Source organism: Drosophila pseudoobscura, chromosome 2, assembly GCF_009870125.1.
Source record: "Drosophila pseudoobscura strain MV-25-SWS-2005 chromosome 2, UCI_Dpse_MV25, whole genome shotgun sequence".
In the NCBI taxonomy this organism is placed as follows: domain Eukaryota; kingdom Metazoa; phylum Arthropoda; class Insecta; order Diptera; family Drosophilidae; genus Drosophila; species Drosophila pseudoobscura.
In genome coordinates this window covers 1,558,129-1,579,245 of record NC_046679.1, presented here as the reverse complement: position 1 = coordinate 1,579,245, position 21,117 = coordinate 1,558,129, and the positions used below count along the sequence as shown (strand labels likewise).

General features: G+C 45.7%; 5 protein-coding genes across 9 annotated transcripts in view; 4 read left to right on the top strand and 1 right to left on the bottom strand.

Annotated features, from left to right (window-relative positions):
- The first annotated feature begins 608 nt into the window (after positions 1–608).
- Positions 609–6,262, top strand: LOC4800336 (uncharacterized). Its single transcript, XM_001357539.4, has 4 exons — positions 609–992; positions 4,583–5,056; positions 5,141–5,228; positions 5,331–6,262. The coding sequence occupies exons 1-4, from the start codon at positions 878–880 to the stop codon at positions 5,524–5,526; spliced, it is 873 nt and encodes a 290-aa protein (XP_001357576.1). The 5' UTR covers positions 609–877; the 3' UTR covers positions 5,527–6,262.
- Positions 6,263–11,084: 4,822 nt separating this feature from the next.
- On the top strand, positions 11,085–12,527 carry LOC117185204 (serine protease inhibitor 42Dd-like). The gene is made up of 3 exons (XM_033385602.1): positions 11,085–12,083; positions 12,146–12,284; positions 12,344–12,527. Exons 1-3 carry the CDS (start codon positions 11,097–11,099, stop codon positions 12,469–12,471), a joined length of 1,254 nt encoding a protein of 417 aa, XP_033241493.1. The 5' UTR covers positions 11,085–11,096; the 3' UTR covers positions 12,472–12,527.
- Positions 12,528–12,989: 462 nt separating this feature from the next.
- LOC6896665 (serine protease inhibitor 42Dd-like) lies at positions 12,990–14,475 on the top strand. Of its 2 annotated transcripts, none has more exons than XM_033385610.1 (4): positions 12,990–13,010; positions 13,085–13,998; positions 14,052–14,199; positions 14,257–14,475. In XM_033385610.1, exons 1-4 carry the CDS (start codon positions 13,007–13,009, stop codon positions 14,394–14,396), a joined length of 1,206 nt encoding a protein of 401 aa, XP_033241501.1. In that variant the 5' UTR covers positions 12,990–13,006; the 3' UTR covers positions 14,397–14,475. The 2 variants fall into 2 exon arrangements, with proteins under 2 accessions (XP_033241501.1, XP_033241506.1); XM_033385615.1 differs by having other exon boundaries at positions 12,991–13,010; positions 14,061–14,199; positions 14,257–14,469.
- A 311-nt stretch (positions 14,476–14,786) lies between these two features.
- On the top strand, positions 14,787–16,332 carry LOC6896667 (serine protease inhibitor 42Dd-like). The gene is made up of 4 exons (XM_002136846.3): positions 14,787–14,918; positions 14,989–15,890; positions 15,953–16,091; positions 16,146–16,332. Exons 1-4 carry the CDS (start codon positions 14,912–14,914, stop codon positions 16,280–16,282), a joined length of 1,185 nt encoding a protein of 394 aa, XP_002136882.3. The 5' UTR covers positions 14,787–14,911; the 3' UTR covers positions 16,283–16,332.
- A 2,477-nt stretch (positions 16,333–18,809) lies between these two features.
- Sox100B overlaps positions 18,810–21,117 on the bottom strand; it is a 23,788-nt gene continuing 21,480 nt past the window's right edge. For 3 of the 4 annotated variants that reach the window (XM_033378112.1, XM_015183064.2, XM_033378118.1), the window contains one exon: positions 18,810–20,695. In XM_033378112.1, coding sequence (XP_033234003.1) covers positions 19,348–20,695 — 1,348 coding nt within the window. In that variant the 3' untranslated portion in view covers positions 18,810–19,347. The remainder of the gene's footprint in view (positions 20,696–21,117) is intronic. The other variant, XM_001357540.4, reaches the window with a different exon arrangement.

Below are 21,117 nucleotides of genomic sequence, written 5' to 3'. Positions count from 1 at the left end.
TTGCTGCGGATGGGATGCATGTGTTGCCAGCAGTTAAGTTGAATGGCGTTCGGCTGCGTGTCGTGCGGCATTTCCGCTTCCACAGAGTCACAGAGCCCGAGTCTTTGTCGCCGCCGTCGCCGTCTAATTGAGCAGCGCAGCCCCAGTCCGATAAGACGCATATAAAAACTTTAAACACTGTCTGCCAGCCAAAGGAGGGACAACAATGTTGTATCCGGTTCCGGTTTGAATGATTGATAGGCATTTTAGTGGCTTCAGCTTCAGCTCCAGCGCCAGCACAGACTGACAGCTGGCTTCAATCGGGTGTATTACGGAGACGGGGGTTGTGTCAACACGACGCATACGTAATCATTTATTAAACAAAACAAATTATGAGCTGCCAGCGGACCCACAACATGCAACTGTTGACGAAGGTCAAGTTTAGTGTTTACCCCGAGCCCAGAGCCCAGAGCCCCAAGTGGCCGACGGGACGGGACATCAAAAGAGCAGTCCTCGACGTAAGGCCTTACGTTACGGGGAGAACGTAAAACCGAAAACTCTCACTCACTCTCTCCCTCTCTTGAAACTCACTTTCTCTGTCGCTGAAAAAGAGAGCGCTATAAAATGCGAGTCCCGATGCAGGCTCCCGTCAGTTGGCTGAAGACATCGACACAACACGGTCGCCAGCACCTCTCGGCAATCGCTGCTCGTGAGTTCTCGTCCTCGTCCACGTCGTAGTCGTCGCTTATCGTGTCCGAGGCTCCACAGTCTCTATACTTCGCTTATCAGCGTCCGCCGCGTGGCGTGGAAATGCCGTCGGTGCGGCATTGTCCATAGCATACTTCTCCGCGTTGCCACACATATCACAGAAAGTAAACGAAACTATAAATAATCAAAAATGTTTTGGATTCTACGCCGCACGGGCGCCGCCAACTTCTTCAATTCCCTCAACAACAACTGCAGCTTCTCCAAGAACAACTCGAACGGAAGTAACCACAGCAACAGCACTCAAGGTAAATCGCCGATGGCCAGCAGCAATCAGTTTCGGGCCAGAGTCCGCCATTAATTAGGACGATTAATCAATTATGGGCTACGTCTGTAATTAATATAATTGCGGGTCAAACTTTGGCGAGCGAAAATTATGGATACAATAGAATAAGAGATTATCAATGGAAGGCATTAACAGATACTTTGACAGCCTCAAGAAAGGTTTGTTAAGGGAAGTTTCCTTGAGAGACTTCTATTCTTAGTAGGAAATGCATGTAAAAAAGAACAAGAAGAGGTAGAGGTAGGGAAGTCCCAGAGCATCCCGAAACAAAAGCCATGAGAAAGAAAAGTAGACTTCCCCCTTGAAAACTTTAATTAAAATAGAAGCAAACTTCCCTTCCTGTAACGATTCTCATGTACAATCACATGACTGCAGCTCAGATTTAGATTCGTCTCAAATTCTTGGGGAATTATTTTGCTTTAAATGCACATCATGTTCCTGTTAAGACCCGACTTCAGTGCCTAAGCCCAACTCAGACTCGTTATCAGAACAAGATAATTAGAATTCTCGAAATGACTTGTGGGATATATTTACATGTGCGTGCATATGCTATATTGTTTCTCTTTATCTCTGGCAGAGAATATCTAGGGGTAACACAAAGTGCGAGTGGGTGTAGCACAAAGTAAAGCAAATAGCATTGAGCCCCTCGAAAACCTACGCAATAATGAGCCTCCGCACGTGTCAGGACCTAAACGTGGCACGGATGTGACTGTCGGAAAATAAAACAATTTATGCCTCGGTCCCGTTCCCAGATGCTTTTGTCTAGGCGCTAAATCTCACGCCCGCACAGGAAATGGCCAGAAGATAGAAAGCGGCATCCCAGAGGCAAGTCATCGAGATTTTTAGTTGGTTTTTGTTGGTTTGTTCGATTTTTCCTGTATTGTTTGCGCAGTGTCCCATCCCCCGGCTTATAGCCCCCGGGGAGTCTCTCAATTTATAGATCCGTCCAATACACATACACATGCTCGGATGTGCATATTAATTAGTTGGAACGAACTGAAAGCAAACACGGCCAAATGGCAATTACAGTTTCGGCCGCAGTTTAAATTAGTTTCACTAACACTCATTTTACTTGGCAGGCAATCTGTTTTCCAAAGCTTTGGCTATGTCAATTTTTACTTGATTGCAATTGTTTTAGCTTTTCCAATTGATTTTTTGCTTAGTTTCAAGGTTCTTAAAAGAGAAGCCTCTAAAACCCAGGGGCTTAGCTACTTTGCTGCAAAACCCAGTCGAAATCCTCCTCAAAGACACCATATGCGAAAAGCATATCCCTCACAGGCTGTTGCGAGTATGATTTACTGTACTTTGCTGTCAGACACGTCTTCCATACGATGAAATAATCCACCATCCCTCCTTGAATGTTTTTGCCTCAAACAGTTTCCGCTATCACGAAAAATCGGTGATTTCCGATTAAATCAACATTTAATTAAAAATTTCGTTGCCAATAATTGTTAACCTTTCCGCATGTTGCAAATATTGCAAATATTGCGAATTGCCATTATTCACTCTACAAATTCGCAAACATTTTGCGCCATTAATTGCAATGGGCAATTTGTTATTTTTTTCGAACGCTTTCGGCAAACGTGAAATTTAATCATAAAAAATTTAATTTACCAACTTGAACAAATACCAACAACAACATGTACGAGCAGGGCGGCAGACGCCCTTAAGCTTTTGTCAACATATGTATTGTCCTCACACATCCTCACATAATGAGCGGAAAGAGGCAGGGGTGTTGATGTCGATGTGGGTGTGGGTGAGTGAAAGAGAGGGATTGATGTTCATATCAGTTATGCAAATGCTGATACAACATATGGCAGCAGCATTAACCGATAATTATGACAGCCATTTGTCATTGATAATAATGCGTTTGTGCATTCAATTTGCGAAAACAGTTGCGAGGGGAGAGGCGAGTAAATTGTAAAACAAGCAACGGCAATTAGCATCTCTCTCTGTGTGTGTGTGTGTGCGTATCTATGTGTAGCCAATTAGCTGAGGTTCCAGCGTTTTTTTCTGTAATTTTATACTCTTTATGCCAGAGGGTATTACGATTTTGAGCCGTGTAGCAGAGAGAATAACATCTTTTCCCGGCTTTACACTCGAAACAGACTAGATCCGCCAGAGTATCTCAACCTCTAGGCTCTGGAAGGTCTCGCTGTTTTGGCTTTCCTTGTTCATTGGCTCTCTCTTTGGCTGCAGGCATCATTAGTTCTGGTAGCTGCTCTCCCAGACAACCGAAATGATAGCAACAACAACAACAACAACAAAAAACATATCATAAATTATGGTTGGCATTTTCTCGTTCTCTGGGAAGAATGTCTTGGGTCTCAGTCTCAGCAGGAGAAGAATTATTAGGCATTTATCTGGCGTATTAATAACGCTGGCCCCTGTCTGCTCTGTTGTTTGTGCCATGATTTATACTTTGTTGCCGCCGGGCGGCATCATTTGTAATAATTTGTGCTGTAATTCTAAAGTAGAATCGAGAGAAACTTTTATCTCGGCGAGATTACAGTCTCTCTGGATGTTCTTGCTAAACTTTAAGGCGTTCTCTTCCGAACGGAACTCGCATTTTGTGCCATAAATTTGAATCGCAAACACACACTCCCCGTCCCAGACCAGTCAGTCCGCGCGGTAAACACTGCTCTTAAGGTCGGTCTGCAGCATACGCATTTAGCGCCCCAACTCTGGTGGTGCACAATTTGGCGATAAAATTGAGTTTCACTCAACGCCATCGCTCCGTCCCTTCCTCTGCTGCCCCACCACTGGCATACGCTGTACATGGGTTTTGGAGTTTGTTTGGGTTTCTTTCAGTCACACTTTTCATATTTTCGTGTTCGCTTTTTGGTCGGAGAAACCACAAGTGGAACAGACGACAAGAGGACAACCACTAAGCGATATTTTATGAAGGAGGATTCGCTGTGGAGTTGATATTCGTTCGGTTTCTCATTCGAAGTCGATTTACTACAACCATTTAAGAACGTTGTACTTTTGTTAACTTAAACATTTAAAGGCGTTTAATCCAGAAATGGCAATTTCGTGTCGTCACGTATACGCACTGGTGGACCCGATTGCAATTCCAGGCAGCAGTGAGTCAAGCCCACATAATGAGCTGCTAATGAGACCTCGAATGACCAACTGGTCATAAAAAATCCAACATACTCGTTCCATTAATTTTTGGGCCGTAAATAAAAGGTTTATAGCGTAGAGCGTAGAGCCAGAAAACTATTTATGGTACTCTTTCCCCTCCAATCAGACACAAACACAATACCCTCAATAAATCCCATTTTATCACTTCGCGGCTTTCGAGGACAGAGGCAGGGAATGACTGAGAATGAATGGGGAAAAAGAGGAAAAGTTTTGTCTCAGTGACAAGCGAAAGCGACACAAAGGCCTCCCTCCATAAATTGTGTGCTGCATTGAGGAGCAGCATTTCTCAATTCCCAATCTGTGGGAAAGACAAAGAAAATGGTGCAAAAAAAGTGAAAACCATTTAAACCAGACACGGCAAGTTTTATCAATATCCTTCATGAATTTCCTACCCTCATTCTATGTCAGACAAATACGTAAAGCGTCCCCCACGGAAGGCATACGGACGACTCAGTGCCGAGGCCGACGATGTCGTGTCACTGGGCCACAAAATCGATGATCCGTTCGATGAGCTAGACGACTTTGAAATGCTCGGAGCAAACTCCAATGCTGGCTGCAGCAGCCATGCCAACAACGGCAATGGAGAGCCACCAGGTGAAGCCAATGCCAACGTCAATGTCAACGGGAATGGCCACGCGAATGGGTGTGGAAATGGGAATGGCAACCTGTCGCTTTCAGCCTGCACGGACGCCGATTGTCAGGGCAACTTTGTGGTGGAGAGTGCCCTGTGCGAGCTGGGTCTGTGCCAGGCCAAAGGCAAGACATCAAAGGAGCTGGCTGCTGCTGCTGCTGCTGGGGCCCCTTCCACATCGAAGGAGATTAACGAAAACACAATAAGTCGACTGCATGCCCTGGCCATGGCTGACGATGATGATGACTACGGTGAGTGCTGTGTCCGCGTGGCATAATGGCTAACTGATGAGCCAGACGTACAGCGCAGAGAGAGTCAATCCCTTCCACTTTCAGATGAGTCGCTTACCTGCAACGTGTGCGACCGGGCTTTCCATTGCCACCGTCAGCTGGCTTCGCACCAACAGAAGAAGCGACACTTTGGGTAAGGGAATATGCACTTAATTAAGCCAGCGGACGCCCTCACTTTTCACTTTTCCTTCTCTTGTTTTCCCCGGCAATTGTTTGTATCTCCTCCACTCGACAGCTGCAGTGGCTGCGATAGTTTGTTTCCCTCGCTAATGCTGCTGGAGCACCACAAGGAGGAATTCGAGCACTGGAGCGATGAGGAGATGGGTCGCCGCGTCTGCTGTCGACGCAATCGATGTGACGATGATTACTTCACAGACACCGACTCCTTCATCAGCGATGCGGAGAGCGAGGATCTGGAGAGGCTGTTGTAAGGCGTGCCTCGGCGGAAAGCAGAAAGCAGCCAGCAGCTAGGCCCCCGAGGAGGCGACTGTGATGTGGTGGGAGGCTGGAGGCTAGAGGGCAGACAGTGGCATTGACTGAGGTAAACTAAATTTGAATTAGTCTCCTCCGGATGGGGCCGGGCCCCAATGCTACGTAGGCGGAGAGGCTTACGGTGGCGTCCAGCGGCGCCACCAGAATGGATGGACAATCGGCTGGCTCTGGCTTTGGCTCTGGCCCTCTTGGATAATGAAGATGGACGCTGGGGCGGACCGCTGTCGCCCTAATGAAAATGAATTAAACCCCAATCTGGCGAAACAATGAGAAATGTTGGCAAAAACCCAAAGAAAACAAGCTAACAAAAATTACTTTTAGACTGTGTTGTCGCTAAATGAAAACCAAAAAACATTGAAGCAAACTCACGAGAGAGCATATTGTATTTTTAGAGTTCAACTACGAGACCCTTAGACAGGGTCTAAAAACCAAGCTATAGTAAATAGTATCTAATAGTATATATGTATATGTATTTGGGTATATCTTTGTGTGTGTACGAGTACTCGTGTAATGAGCTAGTCGAATACGAAAATCCATAATTGGAAACCATATCATAAAATGCATATGTCTAAACACCCAGAAAAAAGTCCCCAAAATGCAAACCTATTTACGACAAAGAAATGAAGCCGAAAACGTATTTTTCAATAAATAAAACTGTGTAAATCGAAAACCCTACTGCAATCTCGTTTCCCTCGTTAGGAATCGCATGAATTATTTCAAATTATTGCCCGACACTTAAGGAAAATGGCCAACAATTAAAATTTCAGATTCCAGCCAGCCCATAAGTATGCAACAATCTACACCACCCACACACACACACACACACAGACATGGAGTGAGAGTCAGGGTGTAAGACGGACAAATACAACACCCCGAGAATAATGCCCCGTGGACATTTCGTAAATTATTCAGCGGGAGGGTCTATTGTGGCATCATTAAAACTTGATTGACTTGGCGATGAGCGAACGAAGTGGGCGGGCGGCCGGGCACTGCCTGCGACTGAAATCACCGCGCTCGTGAGGCTCTTGAGGAGCGAACAACTTTTGCGTCCGACCCCGCCTCAAGGCCATGTTTGGAGCGTTCTGCTAAATTATTTCCGCCGCAAATGTTCAACATTAACCTTGAAGCAGCTTCGGGTAAATTCTATTCATTCTTGCGATTATTTCAAGATGCTGGTCGCATTTGGGTATGAAATTTAAGAACATTTTGCGTGCCTATATCGATATTCTGATCCAAATTGCTTGGCATCAGGGCCAGATTAATCAGTGTCTGTAGTAGGGCGGATCGAGACGTAGGCATCCCACGAAGAAATGCGTTTAGTGTCGATAGATGCATATTTTTCCTATATTTCAGCTGTTCCCATGAACTACTTTCTGCTACTGCTACGCTACTTTTCACGTCATTATACTAAAAAGATATTGTTAAAGGTTTCACTTGAATTTTTAATTTTAAAAGAGCAAGGACAAATGCAATAGCAGCATCAAATTTATTTAGCCATTTCACACACTGGAAGCTGCTAGCTTTTAAGACTTAAAACATTGAACATTGAACATTAAATAACAAACAGCTCGTAAGCCGCTTTAGGCCAAGTGACAGCATTTAGTAAAACCTTGGCCGTTTTGGAACTTTAATTTTCGTAAGCTTTTCATCAGCCAGTCAGTTTAATGGGTTGTTGTTTTATATTTAAATTGTGTGTGATAATTGAGTCGAGCTTTGGCTTGCAGCATACCTTCTAAGTCCTCTTTCATTTACATAGATTAAGTAAAAGAGAATTGTAGATTTTTGGGATTTTTGATGATGACTTTTGCCGGAAGAGGAAATCACCATCGGAAGATGAATGAGGGATGGTAAATGGAAGGTGGGAGGTGGGGATGGGGGATGTCGGGACAGAAAACACGAATTTTCCCTTATAGATAAGTAAATTCATTTCTTATGCTCGACCAGAGCGGTAAATGAAGTGGAGTCGAGACGTGGCCCTGGGATATTCATAGCAGGCACGTAAAATGGATTAGGTGAAACTCTTCCCAGGAGCCAGGCGTAAATCCTGGATCCTGGATGGACTCATTTCCCGACTGCAGCCTGATTGATGCTCCTGTGGAGGGGCGGGGCTGGCATGCAAACAAAAGTACGTTGTGTTTGAGGGATGGGACGGTTGGTCAGGATATATCCATATGGTCAGCCATATCCAACCCTCTGTATTGAGAGTGTGTGTGTTGTGTGTGTGGACAGCTCATTTGACATTTTGATGGATGCAAAGGCATAAAAGGCTCTCCTCTTGCTGACCAACAGATCCCTGCACTCCACTCCATCCGGCGCCACCCCACTCCTGTCTTGTATAAGCATTAAATTTTGATTTGATTTTATTACGGCACTCGTAAACATTTTATGTGTACATCATACGCACTGTTGGCCAGCCAGCCATTTACATAAAAGCCAACAGATACGAATACGTATATATGTATAGACGAAAAACCACAGAGCAGCGAAATGTTTATGTGGCTACATATTAAAAGTCGCTTTCAGGGGCCAGTCGGAGCAGGAGGAGCCGGAATTTACATAAACCATTAAGTGTACTTTAGCAGATGTTTCCAGAGGATCTTGGGTAAGGGAAAAGGACATGAACCCGACCTTGGACGTGCCACAAATTGCATCGAATTGAAATTAGTGCTGCACTAGAAGAGGCTGATCAGTATTAAAGTTTCGTTCTGGCCAAATCCCCTGAAAATGCATTAAGGCCTGACAAAGAAAAGGAAGCGCTGGCCGCCCACCCGGCTGCATTACTAATAAAATGCACAGAAAAGACGAAAGGCAATGGCAAAGGTGAAGGCGACTCTGGTTGGCAGCCACCTTCTGTCTTTTTTTTTGCATGCCAAACAGGGCAGTTTGTTACGTGGCAAATTGAGTTTGAGCTGGAAAGCAGTCTAAGCTCTTTTTCGTGCCTTGCAAGGACGAGTAGCAAGGCAGCCATTAGCTAATTAAGACGCTCCACGCCGCCCCAACCTCAGCACACACACACACACATTGCAAGAAACCGCAGACAAAAGACTTTCGAGGCGCCTCAAGCGACAACCAGAAGGAGAATTGCGGCAGGCACAAAATTTCACACATTACAAAAACTTTGTAGAGCAAAAACACAAAAAAAAACTTTAGGAAAAACTATAAAAGATGAGAAAGAATTCGCCCACCAAATTCGGCTTAAACACCCACAAACGAGGGAAGAGCTCTTGTCTGTCTGTTCAATGAATTAAATTGATAACGTGGATACTCTCATTATTCCGGGAAAATCATCAGACTCTTTGAAATGAATTATCTTTAAGTTTGTTTTTTCTTTTTGTGCAATTAAAGACTTAATCTGGAAGAGTAACTCTATTGAGCATAGCAGAAGATCAAAAGTGTGCAGGCAGACAGCGCCATGTATTACCAAACCAGCCGCACAGCTAACGTTCTTTTACCACGAACTTCAGCGAATTACCAAGGCTCTCGTCTAAAATCAAAGGCAACCACAAGGAATTCCACAAATCGCGGCTATTTTTAATCTGGAATTTATGTTGCCATTGAAACGCCCCGAACGAAGCGTAAAAGTTAATTAAAAACTGCTGACTGTCAGCGACATTTTGTCGAGCTTATTGGGTATATACATACATGATATGTTGTATTGTGCATACGTATGATAATTGTTGCCACGAAGCAGGAAGAGCGACACAATGGGTTAATTAAAACTTGCCAAGTCATTGTTCGCTACGGACAGCAAAGGGGGAGGATGTAAAAAGGTGATTTCAATATTCTTCCCCACATTGTGTAGGCCTCAGGGGGTTAATTGTGCCATTGCTAATCAGCCATGTGAGTGGATGTGTGTGGGAGATTCTTATTCGAGTTATACGAGCACACACACACACACATAGCTTTCTCCTTCTATCCATGAATGTAAAATGCAGACGTGTTCATAAAAAGTTTCCTCAGTGTTCGTTCACACATACAATCTGTCAGGGGTGGGGAGGAAGGGGGCCATGTGATGTGTATCCATGTGTGTATCTAAGTGTAATGTCTGATAATTGAAAACAAGCTGGTAGATACCCATACCAGTACCCGTAGATGGGTATAGGACATCGTATCGTGGCAAAGAAGCTGCCAAAGTAGCAGCTGCAAGTGGCTCAAGAGCCTAACAAGATTCCCCCCAAGGGCCTCCTCCCCTCTACTCTGTACACAGTATCCACATTCCACAGCTCCAGGCTCCAGGCTCCAGGAGCCTCTCTTAATGGCAGAGCTGTGTGCATTAAAGTTGTCCTTCAGCTTCGTTGATAGTTGCGCTTTGGATGGAATTGGGTCTTCAGCAGAGCAAATATTAACTGGAAGCGCTCAGCTCAACGGAGATAGAATATTGACAAATATTTGATTTACTTAGGGAAGCACTTGGCAGCACAGCCCCGAAGGACGATCACCTGCCTGACTGTCTCTGTGTGAGGGTCGTGTAGGACCCTTCAAGACGGATATACTCAGCGAATCCGATTGCTGGAAATACATCGCTCTCTATTTTGGGGGTGCTAGATCTGCTGGATAAAGTACAAAATGTGGGTAAGATAAATGCACATGCACGCATACGAATGTATATACGAGTATGTATTTTGAATTTTTAATTCAATTTATTCGACCATTTATGGGTAATTTTCCAGCATTTCATGCTCCCTGCCGACATTTGTCACGTCTCTGTGCAGCCGCAGAGAGCATATTTTGTCATGTCAGATGACATTTATCACAGCGGCAACGACCAACGGCAGCAGCAGCAACAATATCCGGAGCATCCACACCAGACGCAGGAGCATCCAGCGGAGGGGGAGGAGCAGCAGCAACAGCAATAGCAACAGCACCAGCAACAACAAAAAAAGTATTGGCAAATATCAATTTGATGCAGTGGCAGGCGTTTCGTCTACTGGCAATATGATAAGCAGCATTCGCCTGACGCTGATTGATGACAGATTTGCGCGGGCGTCAGTCCAAAAGTGAATTTTAGGCCCTCCTCCTGTCTCTCCACCTCTCCCTATAATCTCTAACCATCGCTCTCTCGCTCTGAAAACCTCGTTGATTGATGTGCAAATTGATTGTACTCATTAAAGCAGTGCGTTACATACAGGCGACTGCTTGCGCAACCAACAAATAAATGTCAACCGGCGTAAAGATTCTGATTAGTTTCGGTTCCATAACGATGCATGCAACAATGCGAGGACTCTGCAAAGAGCTTCCGCAAGATAGCTTCAAAAGATGTACGAGATAGCAAACAAACAGGCTAGGACAGGATTGATTCCTTCTCTGCGTTGGAAATATCTAATATCTATATATTGATCTGTGCTAAAGTGTACAAAATAAAGGTTCAGACTATGAGAGAATTATAGTCAGAAGATCTTACAGATTTAAAGCATTCTTGAAGCCCCTCTCGTCACAGAACACGATCAAATTACAATTCTGCGGGTATAAAAGAAAGGCAGTAAACTCGGCTAATTCATTCATCTCCATCATGATGGGTAGGACACACCAGCGTAGCTCTGGCCATAGCTCCAACTATTCCTCTGTTCTGTGTCGTTCCCCAGGCTCCATGACCGCGCTGTCACTTTTGCTTCTCTTGGGCTCTCTTCTCACGATAGTCCAGACCGACACATCCACAGGCGACACCAAGTTTGCATTAGAGCTACTCAGAGCGCTGGCCAGGGACAAGAGTAGTCCGAATATCGTATTCTCGCCATCGTCAATCAGGACAGCCCTTGCTTTGGCCTACCTAGGCGCCGAAGGAGTTACTGGAGAGGAGCTAAAGCAGACCCTCTCACTGGAAGGATCCGACAAGAATGACGTGGCCCAACGATTCGCTCATCTTTTGGCCCAAGAAGAAAATCAGTCTGAAGATGACGCTCAGTTCAGCTATGCCAATCGTATCTACGTGTCCGAGCGGTACAGACTTATTCAGGCCTATCAAGAGTTGGCCGGTAAATACTTCAACGCATCAGCCGAGAATGTGAACTTCGCAGACAACTTTAAAGTGTCCCAGCAAATCAATTCCTGGGTCGCGACGAAGACCCATGACCAAATCAAAGACCTCATCAGCGCCGACTCCCTCAGCTCTGAGACTGCCGCCGTCCTGATTAATGCAATCTACTTCAAAGGCAAATGGGAAAATCCTTTCTCTGAGACCATGACGGCGACGCACGACTTTACGACGCGATTTGGGGAAAAAGTCAAAACGTCCTTTATGTTTCAGTGGCAGTTTTTTAGACACGCCGAGTTGCCCTCCCTGAAGGCCACGGCTTTGGAAATGCGTTACAGAGGAACGGACATTGTTTTGCTGATCATTCTGCCTTTAGAGGAGCAGGGACTGTATGCACTCGAGGAGAAGATTAGTGTTTTGGACCTGAACGAGATAAGTTCGCAAATGAGAGAGGAGCACGTGCGGCTCCAGATGCCCAAATTTAAACTAGAGTTTGAAGTCTCCCTGAAGCCTGTCCTACAGCAGGTGACTATGCGATTGACGAGCAGCTGGACGGCTGAGCACTAACCCACCGGTAATTCTTTCAGCTGGGTATAAAGACCATGTTCGGTCCCAATGCCGACTTTAGTAGCCTTGCCAAGGGCCGTGACATAATGATCTCCGAGGTGAAGCACAAGGCCTTCATGGATGTAAACGAGAACGGAACCACGGCCGCTGCTTCCACATGTAAGTCAATCGCAGCAACGATTGTAGTAACTTTAGTGATTACCTTACTTTGATCGCAGATTTGCTTGCTATGCCACATTCAGGCCGCAAAGGGCAGACCATACCATTCATCGTCGATCATCCCTTTTTATTCGCCATCAAGGACGAGCAGAGTATCTTCTTTCTGGGTCATGTTACCCGTCCGTAATACTAGAATACGTGTGTAGCTATTATTCCATGCAATAAAAGCCAACATAAGCATCATTCCTATTTGGTTTATTTTCTAGTATCGGTAGTGATCGCTGTTAAAGATGGGTGCGTGTTAATAAATATCATCTCCTGATTAGTTTCGATTGAAATATGCGTGGTAAGGACATATACTGCATACTCGCTAACATACGATTTGGTAGGATACTTTTTTCTGAATGGACAAAACCATGGCAGGGAAGACGGCCAAATAGCGTTTTGATTGCTTCGTGGGACCGTCACACTTTGACTTCGACGAGCTGCGGACACAGGTCACTTCTAGGACGTGAGCAACTCTCGTCCTCTTATCTCATTTTCAGAAAACCCTGAAGATCTTGGCGTCTTTAGACTCAGACTGTGAGAGAATTAAAGTTAGAAGATTTTACAGATTTGAAGCATTCTTGAAGCCCCTCTCGTCACGGAACACGATAAAATTACAATTCTGCGGGTATAAAAGAAAGCCATTAAACTCGGTTCATTCATTCATCTCCATCGTGATGGGTAGGACACAGTCACACACCAACGTAGCTCTGGCAATAGCTCCAACTATTCCTCTGTTCTGTGTCTTTCCCCAGGCTCCATGACCGCGCTGTCACTTTTGCTTCTCTTGGGCTCTCTTCTCTCGATGGTCCAGGCCGACAGATCCACAGGCGACACCAAGTTTGCCTTAAAGCTATTCAGAGTGCTGGTCAGGGACAAGAGCCGTCCGAATATCGTATTCTCGCCATCGTCAATCAGGACAGCCCTTGTTTTGGCCTACCTAGGCGCTGAAGACACCACTGCAGAGGAGCTAAAGCAGACCCTCTCACTGGAAGGATCCGACAAGAATGACGTGGGCCAAAGATTCGCTCATCGTTTGGCCCAAGAACAAAAACAGTCTGGGGATGACGCTCAATTCAGCTATGCCAACTGTATCTACGTGGCCGAGCGGTACAGGTTTATTCAGGCCTATCAAGAGTTGGCCGGTAAGTACTTACGCGCATCAGCCGAGAATGTGAACTTCGGAGAGAGAATGAAAGTGTCCCAGCAAATCAATTCCTGGGTCGCGGCGAAGACCCATGACCAAATCAAAGACCTTATCAGCGCTGACTCCCTCAGCTCTGACACTGCCGCCATCCTGATTAATGCAATCTACTTCAAAGCCCAATGGGAACATGCATTCTCTGAGTCCTTGACGGCGGTGCACGACTTTGCGTCCAGCGATGGGAAAAAAGTCAAGACGTCCTTTATGTTTCTGTGGGAGTTTTTTAGATACGCCGAGTTGCCGTCTCTAAACGCCACGGCATTGGAAATTCGGTACAAAGGAACGAACATTGTGCTCCTGATCATTCTGCCTTTAGAGGAGCAGGGACTGTATGCACTCGAGAAGAAGCTTAGTGATGTGGACCTGCACGAAATAAGTTCGCAAATGAGAAGGGAGCACGTGCAGCTGCAAATGCCAAAATTTAAACTAGAGTTTGAAGTCTCCCTGAAGCCTGTCCTACAGCAGGTGACTATGCGATGAAGAGGCAGCTGGTCGGCTGAGCACTAACCGATTGATAATTCTTTCAGCTGGGTATAAAGACCATGTTCGATCCCAATGCAGACTTTAGTAGCCTTGTCGAGGGCGCGGAAATGGCGATCTCCGAGGTGAAGCACAAGGCCTTCATAGATGTGAACGAGAACGGAACCACTGCTGCTGCTTCCACATGTAAGTTAAGCCAGTAAAAATTTAATAACCTTAATGACTTCCTCATTTTAATGGTAGATGTGGAAGTGATGGTAAAGTCAGTTAAACTCCCTAATAGGAAGACATACCCCTTCATCGTCGATCATCCCTTTTTGTTCGCCATCAAGGACGAGCATTCTACCTTCTTTCTCGGTCATGTTAACCGTCCATATTACTAGAATATGTATGTAGCGATTAGTCCATGAAATAAAAGATTCCAAACGGCTATTGTTTACAATCAGCAGACTCCAACTTTAAGTCTCTAAACTAATTTTTCTGGCTGGCTATTCGGCCCAATGTGTTCTTTTGAACGTGGCCTGTTAATAAGTATCACCTTCGCAGTCACGGGCTCACGGAAGTCGATTTGCTGATTGGTTTCGGTTGCATAATGATGCATGCAACAATGCGAGGAGTCTGCGAAGAGTTCCTGCAAGATAGTTTTAAAAAATGCTATGGATAGCAAAAAAAAACAAAAAACAGACTATGGATTGATTCGTTCTTTGCGTTGGAAATATTTGATCAGCATCAGACGATCCTCTGTAAAGTGTTAAAAATAAAGATTCAGTTTGCGAGAATCTACAATTCTAAGGCCCTATAAGAATATCGAAGAATATCGTCACAGATTACGATCAAATTACATCTGTTCGCGTATAAAAGAAAGGCACGGAACTCGGCGAATTTATTTAGCTCCATCATGACGGGTAGGTGACACTCAAGAGCATAGCTCTGGCCATTGCTGTAACTATTAGTCTGCTCCGTGTCTTTCCCCAGGATCTATGGCCGCGCTCTCACTTTTGCTTCTCTTGGGCTCTCTTCTCACGATGGTCCAGTCCGACACCAAGTTTGCCTCAAAGCTTTTCAGTGTGCTGCACAAGACTAGCACTGTTCGGTATGTCGTATTCTCGCCGCCGTCAATTAGGTCAGCCCTTGGCTTGGCATACCTGGGCGCTGAAGGCACCACTGCAGAGGAGCTAAAGCGGGCCCTCTCATTGGAAGGTTCCGACAAGAATGACATGGCCCAAAGATTCGCTCATCGTTTGGCCCAAGAACATAAACAGTATGGGGATGACGCTCAGTTCAGCTATGCCAATCGTATCTACGTGGCCGAGCGGTACAGGCTTATTCAGGCTTATCAAGAGTTGGCTGGTAAATACTTTAACGCATCCGCCGAGAATGTGAACTTCGCGGAGAGTACAAAAATTCACGACGATATCAATTCCTGGGTGCGGGAGCAAACCCATAAGCAAATCAGTTTCCTCTTCAGATCTCACAAACACATCAGCTCGGACAGTGCCGCCATCCTGACCAATGTGGTCTACTTCAAAGCCAGTTGGCTAAAGGGTTTCCACCAATTTCAAACAAAGGCTTTTGGCTTTGTGTCCATAGATGGCCAAAAGCATAGCACGTACACCATGTTTCAGTGGGAGTTTTTTAGGTACGCCGAGTTGCCATCTCTGAAGGCCACGGCTTTGGAAATGCCTTACAAAGGAACGGACATTGTGTTCCTGATCATTTTGCCCTTAGAGGTGCAGGGACTGTATGAACTCGAGGAGAAGCTTAGTGTTTTGGACCTGAACGAGATAAGTTCGCAAATGAGAAGGGAGCACGTGCAGCTGCAGATTCCCAAATTAAAACTAGAGTTTGATGTCTCCCTGCAGCCTGTCCTAGATCAGGTGACTATGCGATGGACGAGCAGCTGGACAGCTGAGCACTAACCCACCGGTAATTCTTTCAGCTGGGTATAAAGACCATGTTCGGTCCCAATGCCGACCTTAGTAGCCTTGCCCAGGGCCGTGACATAAAGATCTCCGATATGGTTCACAAGGCCTACCTCGATTTGAACGAGAACGGAACTGCTGACGCTTCCGCAGGCGGTAAGTCGAACTCAGTGACGACTCGAGGACATTAATGATTTCCTTTAATGGCAGCTCCAACTTCTTGGCTTTTGTCAGTCCTGTTAATGGAACGGCCGACAAAACAGTTCATCGTCGATCATCCTTTTTTTTTCGCCATCAAGGACAAGCAGACTATCTTTTTTTTGGGTCATGTTACCTCACCATATTAACAGTACAAAGTAGCTTTGAGTCCATGAAATAAAAGCCAACATAAGCAGCATTTCTCTTCGTTTTCCTCTCGAGTGCCGGTAGTATTTAGGCTAGAAGGGCACTAACATATCGTGTGATCGCTATTCAAGTTGGCTGCGTATTATCTTTTGATTAGTTTCGGTTGCAAAATGCTTTGCGGTCAAGGCCATATGAGGTGAGAACATATACTGTATACTCGCTAGCGTAAGCATTGCCTAATTTTATCTGCATACTTTCGGGCGGGCGGATTAAAGCCGTGTGCTCAAGCAGTGCTTGGATTGTGTTGGACTGCTTTCTTTCCGATTTCTATGTTTCTGCATATAATGTGCGTCGTTACACAAAATCCAAATTTCTATGACTTCATCTGTGAAACATGCCCCGTCAGCGTCTCCTATGTCTCCCTCTGCGAGGGTATTAAAAAACTAAACAAAATTTCAATTTACTTTCAAGAGTGCGGAGGCACAGTAAGAGCAGCCACCGCCAGACTGTGAGACTGTGGCTTTAGCATCACATTTAACTTTTCTCGCCTTATATTTTATTCAAATGGTTCCACAATATTATTTTCTTTTCTTTTCTTTTCTTTTTGTTTCTGTTTTGGCTTGTGCTTGAGATGCTTGAGTGCCTGACATTTTCACATTTTGCTGCCGTTAAAGCCAAATTGCAGGAGAAAACATGAAGCAGGAATGCTGCCATTATTCTCAGGCCTCTCTTTCATTTATAAGAATAAGCCTGCCTCTCCTCCATCTCCTCCAAGGAGTTACGCTACGCCACTCCAATTGTGGACTTCCTCTCTCTGTATTTGTGGGTCAAAAGTTTTCAACGACCATTAGGCAGATCTCGTGTGCTGCTCCATTTGAATACCATTCCAGTTCGGACAAGAGTTCAGGTGCTGAGCCTCCTCTGGTCTAATGATAATCCCCCCCTGCAATAGCGGATCAGCAGGGGAACAAGTTCTTAAAGTGAATTTAAAGTGAGACCGCATCGCCAAACTTTGGGCCCTTCGACTCTGTGGCCATTAATTGAGTTACATGGAGAGCACAAGGCAACAAAATTTCATTACGCATACGACCCGTTGCATGACCAGCAATGTGATAGGAGCAACGGCAAAGTTTGTTGCAAACGTCATTAGTTTTAATAACATTTAAACAAACCAACACAAACCCACCAGCCCACGAAACCCCAGAGCCACACAAAGAGGCTGCTGGCTTGCCCTTCGCAGCCATAGCATTTGTTTAGGCCTGTCCGCCTCTGAAATTAATGAGGAATGACATTTGCATTTAGTGCTTCATTGCATTCCGCTCTTCCTCTGATATGCCACGTGCCCGGAGACTGCTCGGCACGCGCCTGCAGATAATCTCCTGGGCATTATTTGCGCAATTATCGAGTTGGCCGAAACGAAATTAAAACCAAATTAAATCTATAACGAAATTATTAGTAAAACGAACTCCAAGGAGAGCGGATGAATACATATTTTATAAATCGAATTAAATTGATTGCTTCGCATATTTAGTAGCTCCTCATCCTCGAACTGTTTCCCGGTTCTTAACATAGCGATTCTTGCCAAATTAAATCGGACTGTCATAATCAATTCAGGCAAAGCATCAGCACCAGAGTCTGACCCAGTCCTCGGACTGGCAAATGGGCAAGAGTAATTTGCATAATTAGGGAGAAGGCGACTCGCGAGAAAAGAAGACGAAAAAATCTCGGTAAATAAATATTGTGCATAAATTATGGGAATAAATACACAAGAGCCCAGTAAATGTGTTAATTTGACTTACCAAAACTTTTCTCTGTGTGCAATTTTGTTGTTGTTGTTGTTGTTCAACTTTCGAAATTAATGCGTGTACAGTGTACACATAAATAAATTTCTGTTTCTGTTTGCTCTCCGCCATTTTGTGCTGCCGGCCATTTTGGCAACGCTTTTGGATTTCTGGTTTTCTAATGTTTTTCGGTTTTCTGATTTTTTTCTGTATTTTTTTTTTCGCTGTGCTTTTGTTTTCCTTTCCTGTTTGCGCTTCAATTAACAACAACTTGTTACAGGCGCAAATTGAACTTAAGCTCTCTCAAATTTAAATAAATAAAATAAATGCCGTGCTAAATAACGAAATTTAGACCGACAAAAAGCGCCTAACGCCAGTCGGCGGATGAGTATGTTTTCCATTTTGTCTTGGTTTCGGTTTTGCAAATACTCGTTTTGGTAGGCGGGTGTTAATTTCGTTGGAATTTGTTTTCGGTTTTACAACAGTTACAGGTGCCACTCCGCTCCGCTCACACGGGTATCCAAAGATGGAGATGTGTCTAACAGATACAAAAATGGAGAATACACAGTGTGGGAAACTGCCACAGGCCACGCCCCGCCAATGTGATGTCAATCCCTGCCTAAGGAAAGTTTGCTTTCCAGATAAATCATGGAAATTGAATAAAAGGGAAAGTACTTTTGTCTACATTTTGTTGGTTTAATTAAAAAAACCCGTGATTTTCAGATAATTAATTATATTTGAATACAACTATTTCGTATTTAATTGTACACATTTTTCATACAATTCCGTATACACTTAGTATTATTTATTTTAATTAAATTTTTAGAGTTTGCTAAAACTATCTGCATTTATTGTATTTCTTCCATTTAGCTATGAATTCAAGCATCATCAGTTTCGAGGTATTTTCTTTGAAATAAAAGAACATTTGATAGGCAATTGAAGTAATTTTGCTATGGAATTGTCTTGCATTTGTTTTCGCATTTCATTTGAGAAAATAAATTCCCATCCGAGTCGCATATTGATGAGGGGAATGCAGACATAAAGGAAAATCGCAGCGATTAGCTTAAATTGCACAAAATCCTCCCAAAAAGACCCTCGAGCTCAACGCACACAGATACTCTTCACACAGACAGACTGACACATACACACACACACACACAGACACAGACACACATGCACACACAGACATTGCACAGACAATAAACCAATAAACGAAAGCCATTCGAGTGACCCATAAAGAGGGGGAGCGCTCCAACGCAGGACAACAAATGTGCAAATGAAGTATCTTAGGGATTGACATAAGTGTAAGTGCCCCAAAGATGATGCTGCGATGGGTTCTGGTGCTGGTGCTGGTGCTGCTCCTGCTGCTGGGGATGCGAATGGGATTGCAGTTCCTGCTGCGTTACGGTTGCAGGCACACTCAAGGCAGAGGGATGTGGATGCGGATGCGGAGCGAGTGGTGGAACCGCAGAAACATATGTTGCATGGTGCTGGGGGCCAAAGTTCGTGCTCTGACTCTGGGCGGAAGGGAGGTAGCCCAACTGCTCATAGTAGGCCGCACACTCGACGACCGCCTGGGAGCTGGCACTGGCGCTGGAGCAGGCCGAGGAGAGCGAGGCGGAGGAGTTCAAAGGCGGCGAGTGATGGTGCGTCATGGGCAGCATTTGATCCATGAGATACTGGTCAATTTCCTTGGGATCGATGTCAGTGGCTGACTTGTAATTTAAGGCTCCACTGGCCTGTGACGCGCTGACGCTCGTTGTGGCCTGCGGATGCGGCTGCTGCTGCTGCTGCTGCTGTTGCTCTTGGAAATCCCCCACTCCGAGACCCACTGCTCCTCCTCCAGCGGGAGTGTAAGCATAGCCGGGATAATTCACGCCCCGACCATTGCCCGCATAGCCTGCATAGCCGTTGATGTTCTCCAGGAAATCCATCTCAGGGGCCCCCTGCGTCTGCTGCTGCTGCTGCTGGCCGTAGTTGACGTCGCCCAGGGCTATGTACTCCCGGCCAGCATCCAGCAGGACCCCGTAATCCGTATTGCCACCATTACTGCTCGGCTCGCTCAGCTGCCGCAGCAGCAGGCTGGAGCTGTTCAAGGAGACGCCTCCTGCGGTGGGCTTCGCGGAGGAGCCGCTGTACGGCGTGGCCGGCGGTGTGAGCGAGGAAAGGGAGCTGGCCGTGGAGCAGGGCGAGTCCAGGCCCGGTTCACTGTTCAGGCTAAGCCCCTGCTCCATGAGGCTGGCGGCGCAGGCACTGTTCAGGGACTTCATGAAGGCCTCGTTGCTGAAGACATCCGAGGTGGAGGCGGAGGTGGAGGTGGAGTTGGAACTGGAGCTGGACCCCGCTGTGGAGCACAGATTGGATCCGTTTACCTTCGGAACACGCCTCTGGCCACTGGAGGACACCCCGCCCGAGTTCGAGCTCCTCTGCTGCCTGGCACCGACCGTCATCGGGGAAGCGCCGGCCGCTGCGGCTGTGGCTGAGGGGGCTATGCCTTCTCCCTGATGCTGGGGCATGACCCTTGCCTTCTTGCGACGCGGCTGGTACTTGTAGTCGGGATGCTCCTGCTTGTGCGTCATGCGCAGCTTCTCGGCGAATTCCATAAACGGCTTCTTATCGCTATCCTTCAGATTTCTGCGAATCAGAAAGGCAAATAGTCTGTGTCAGTGGCAGTCGATTTTGAATTATTTATTGGTCTACAAATTGGTCCAGCCCCGTCCCCAGTTCCCAGCTCCCATCTCCCCGTTCCCAATTCCCAATTAGCCGAGGCGGATGCTTTGCCCCTCTTATCGGCCAGCGGCAGATTCAACTTCTTATCGCCTGTGTCGCCCCGCTCGCTGAACTGTGAAATTTTAATTTCGAACCGAACAATATTTTATTACAAACAATGTGTGTGGAAGCGACGCCGCTGTGGCGCAGATTGCTGCAATCTTTGGCCTGACAGTTCTGTATTAATCAAGAGATGAGAGATATGATACCCTCTGGAGGAAAGCAGCCTTAAATTGTGTTGGTTTTCAGAGCGCTAAAGGATGCAGTGTGTGCTCATTAGGTAGGGT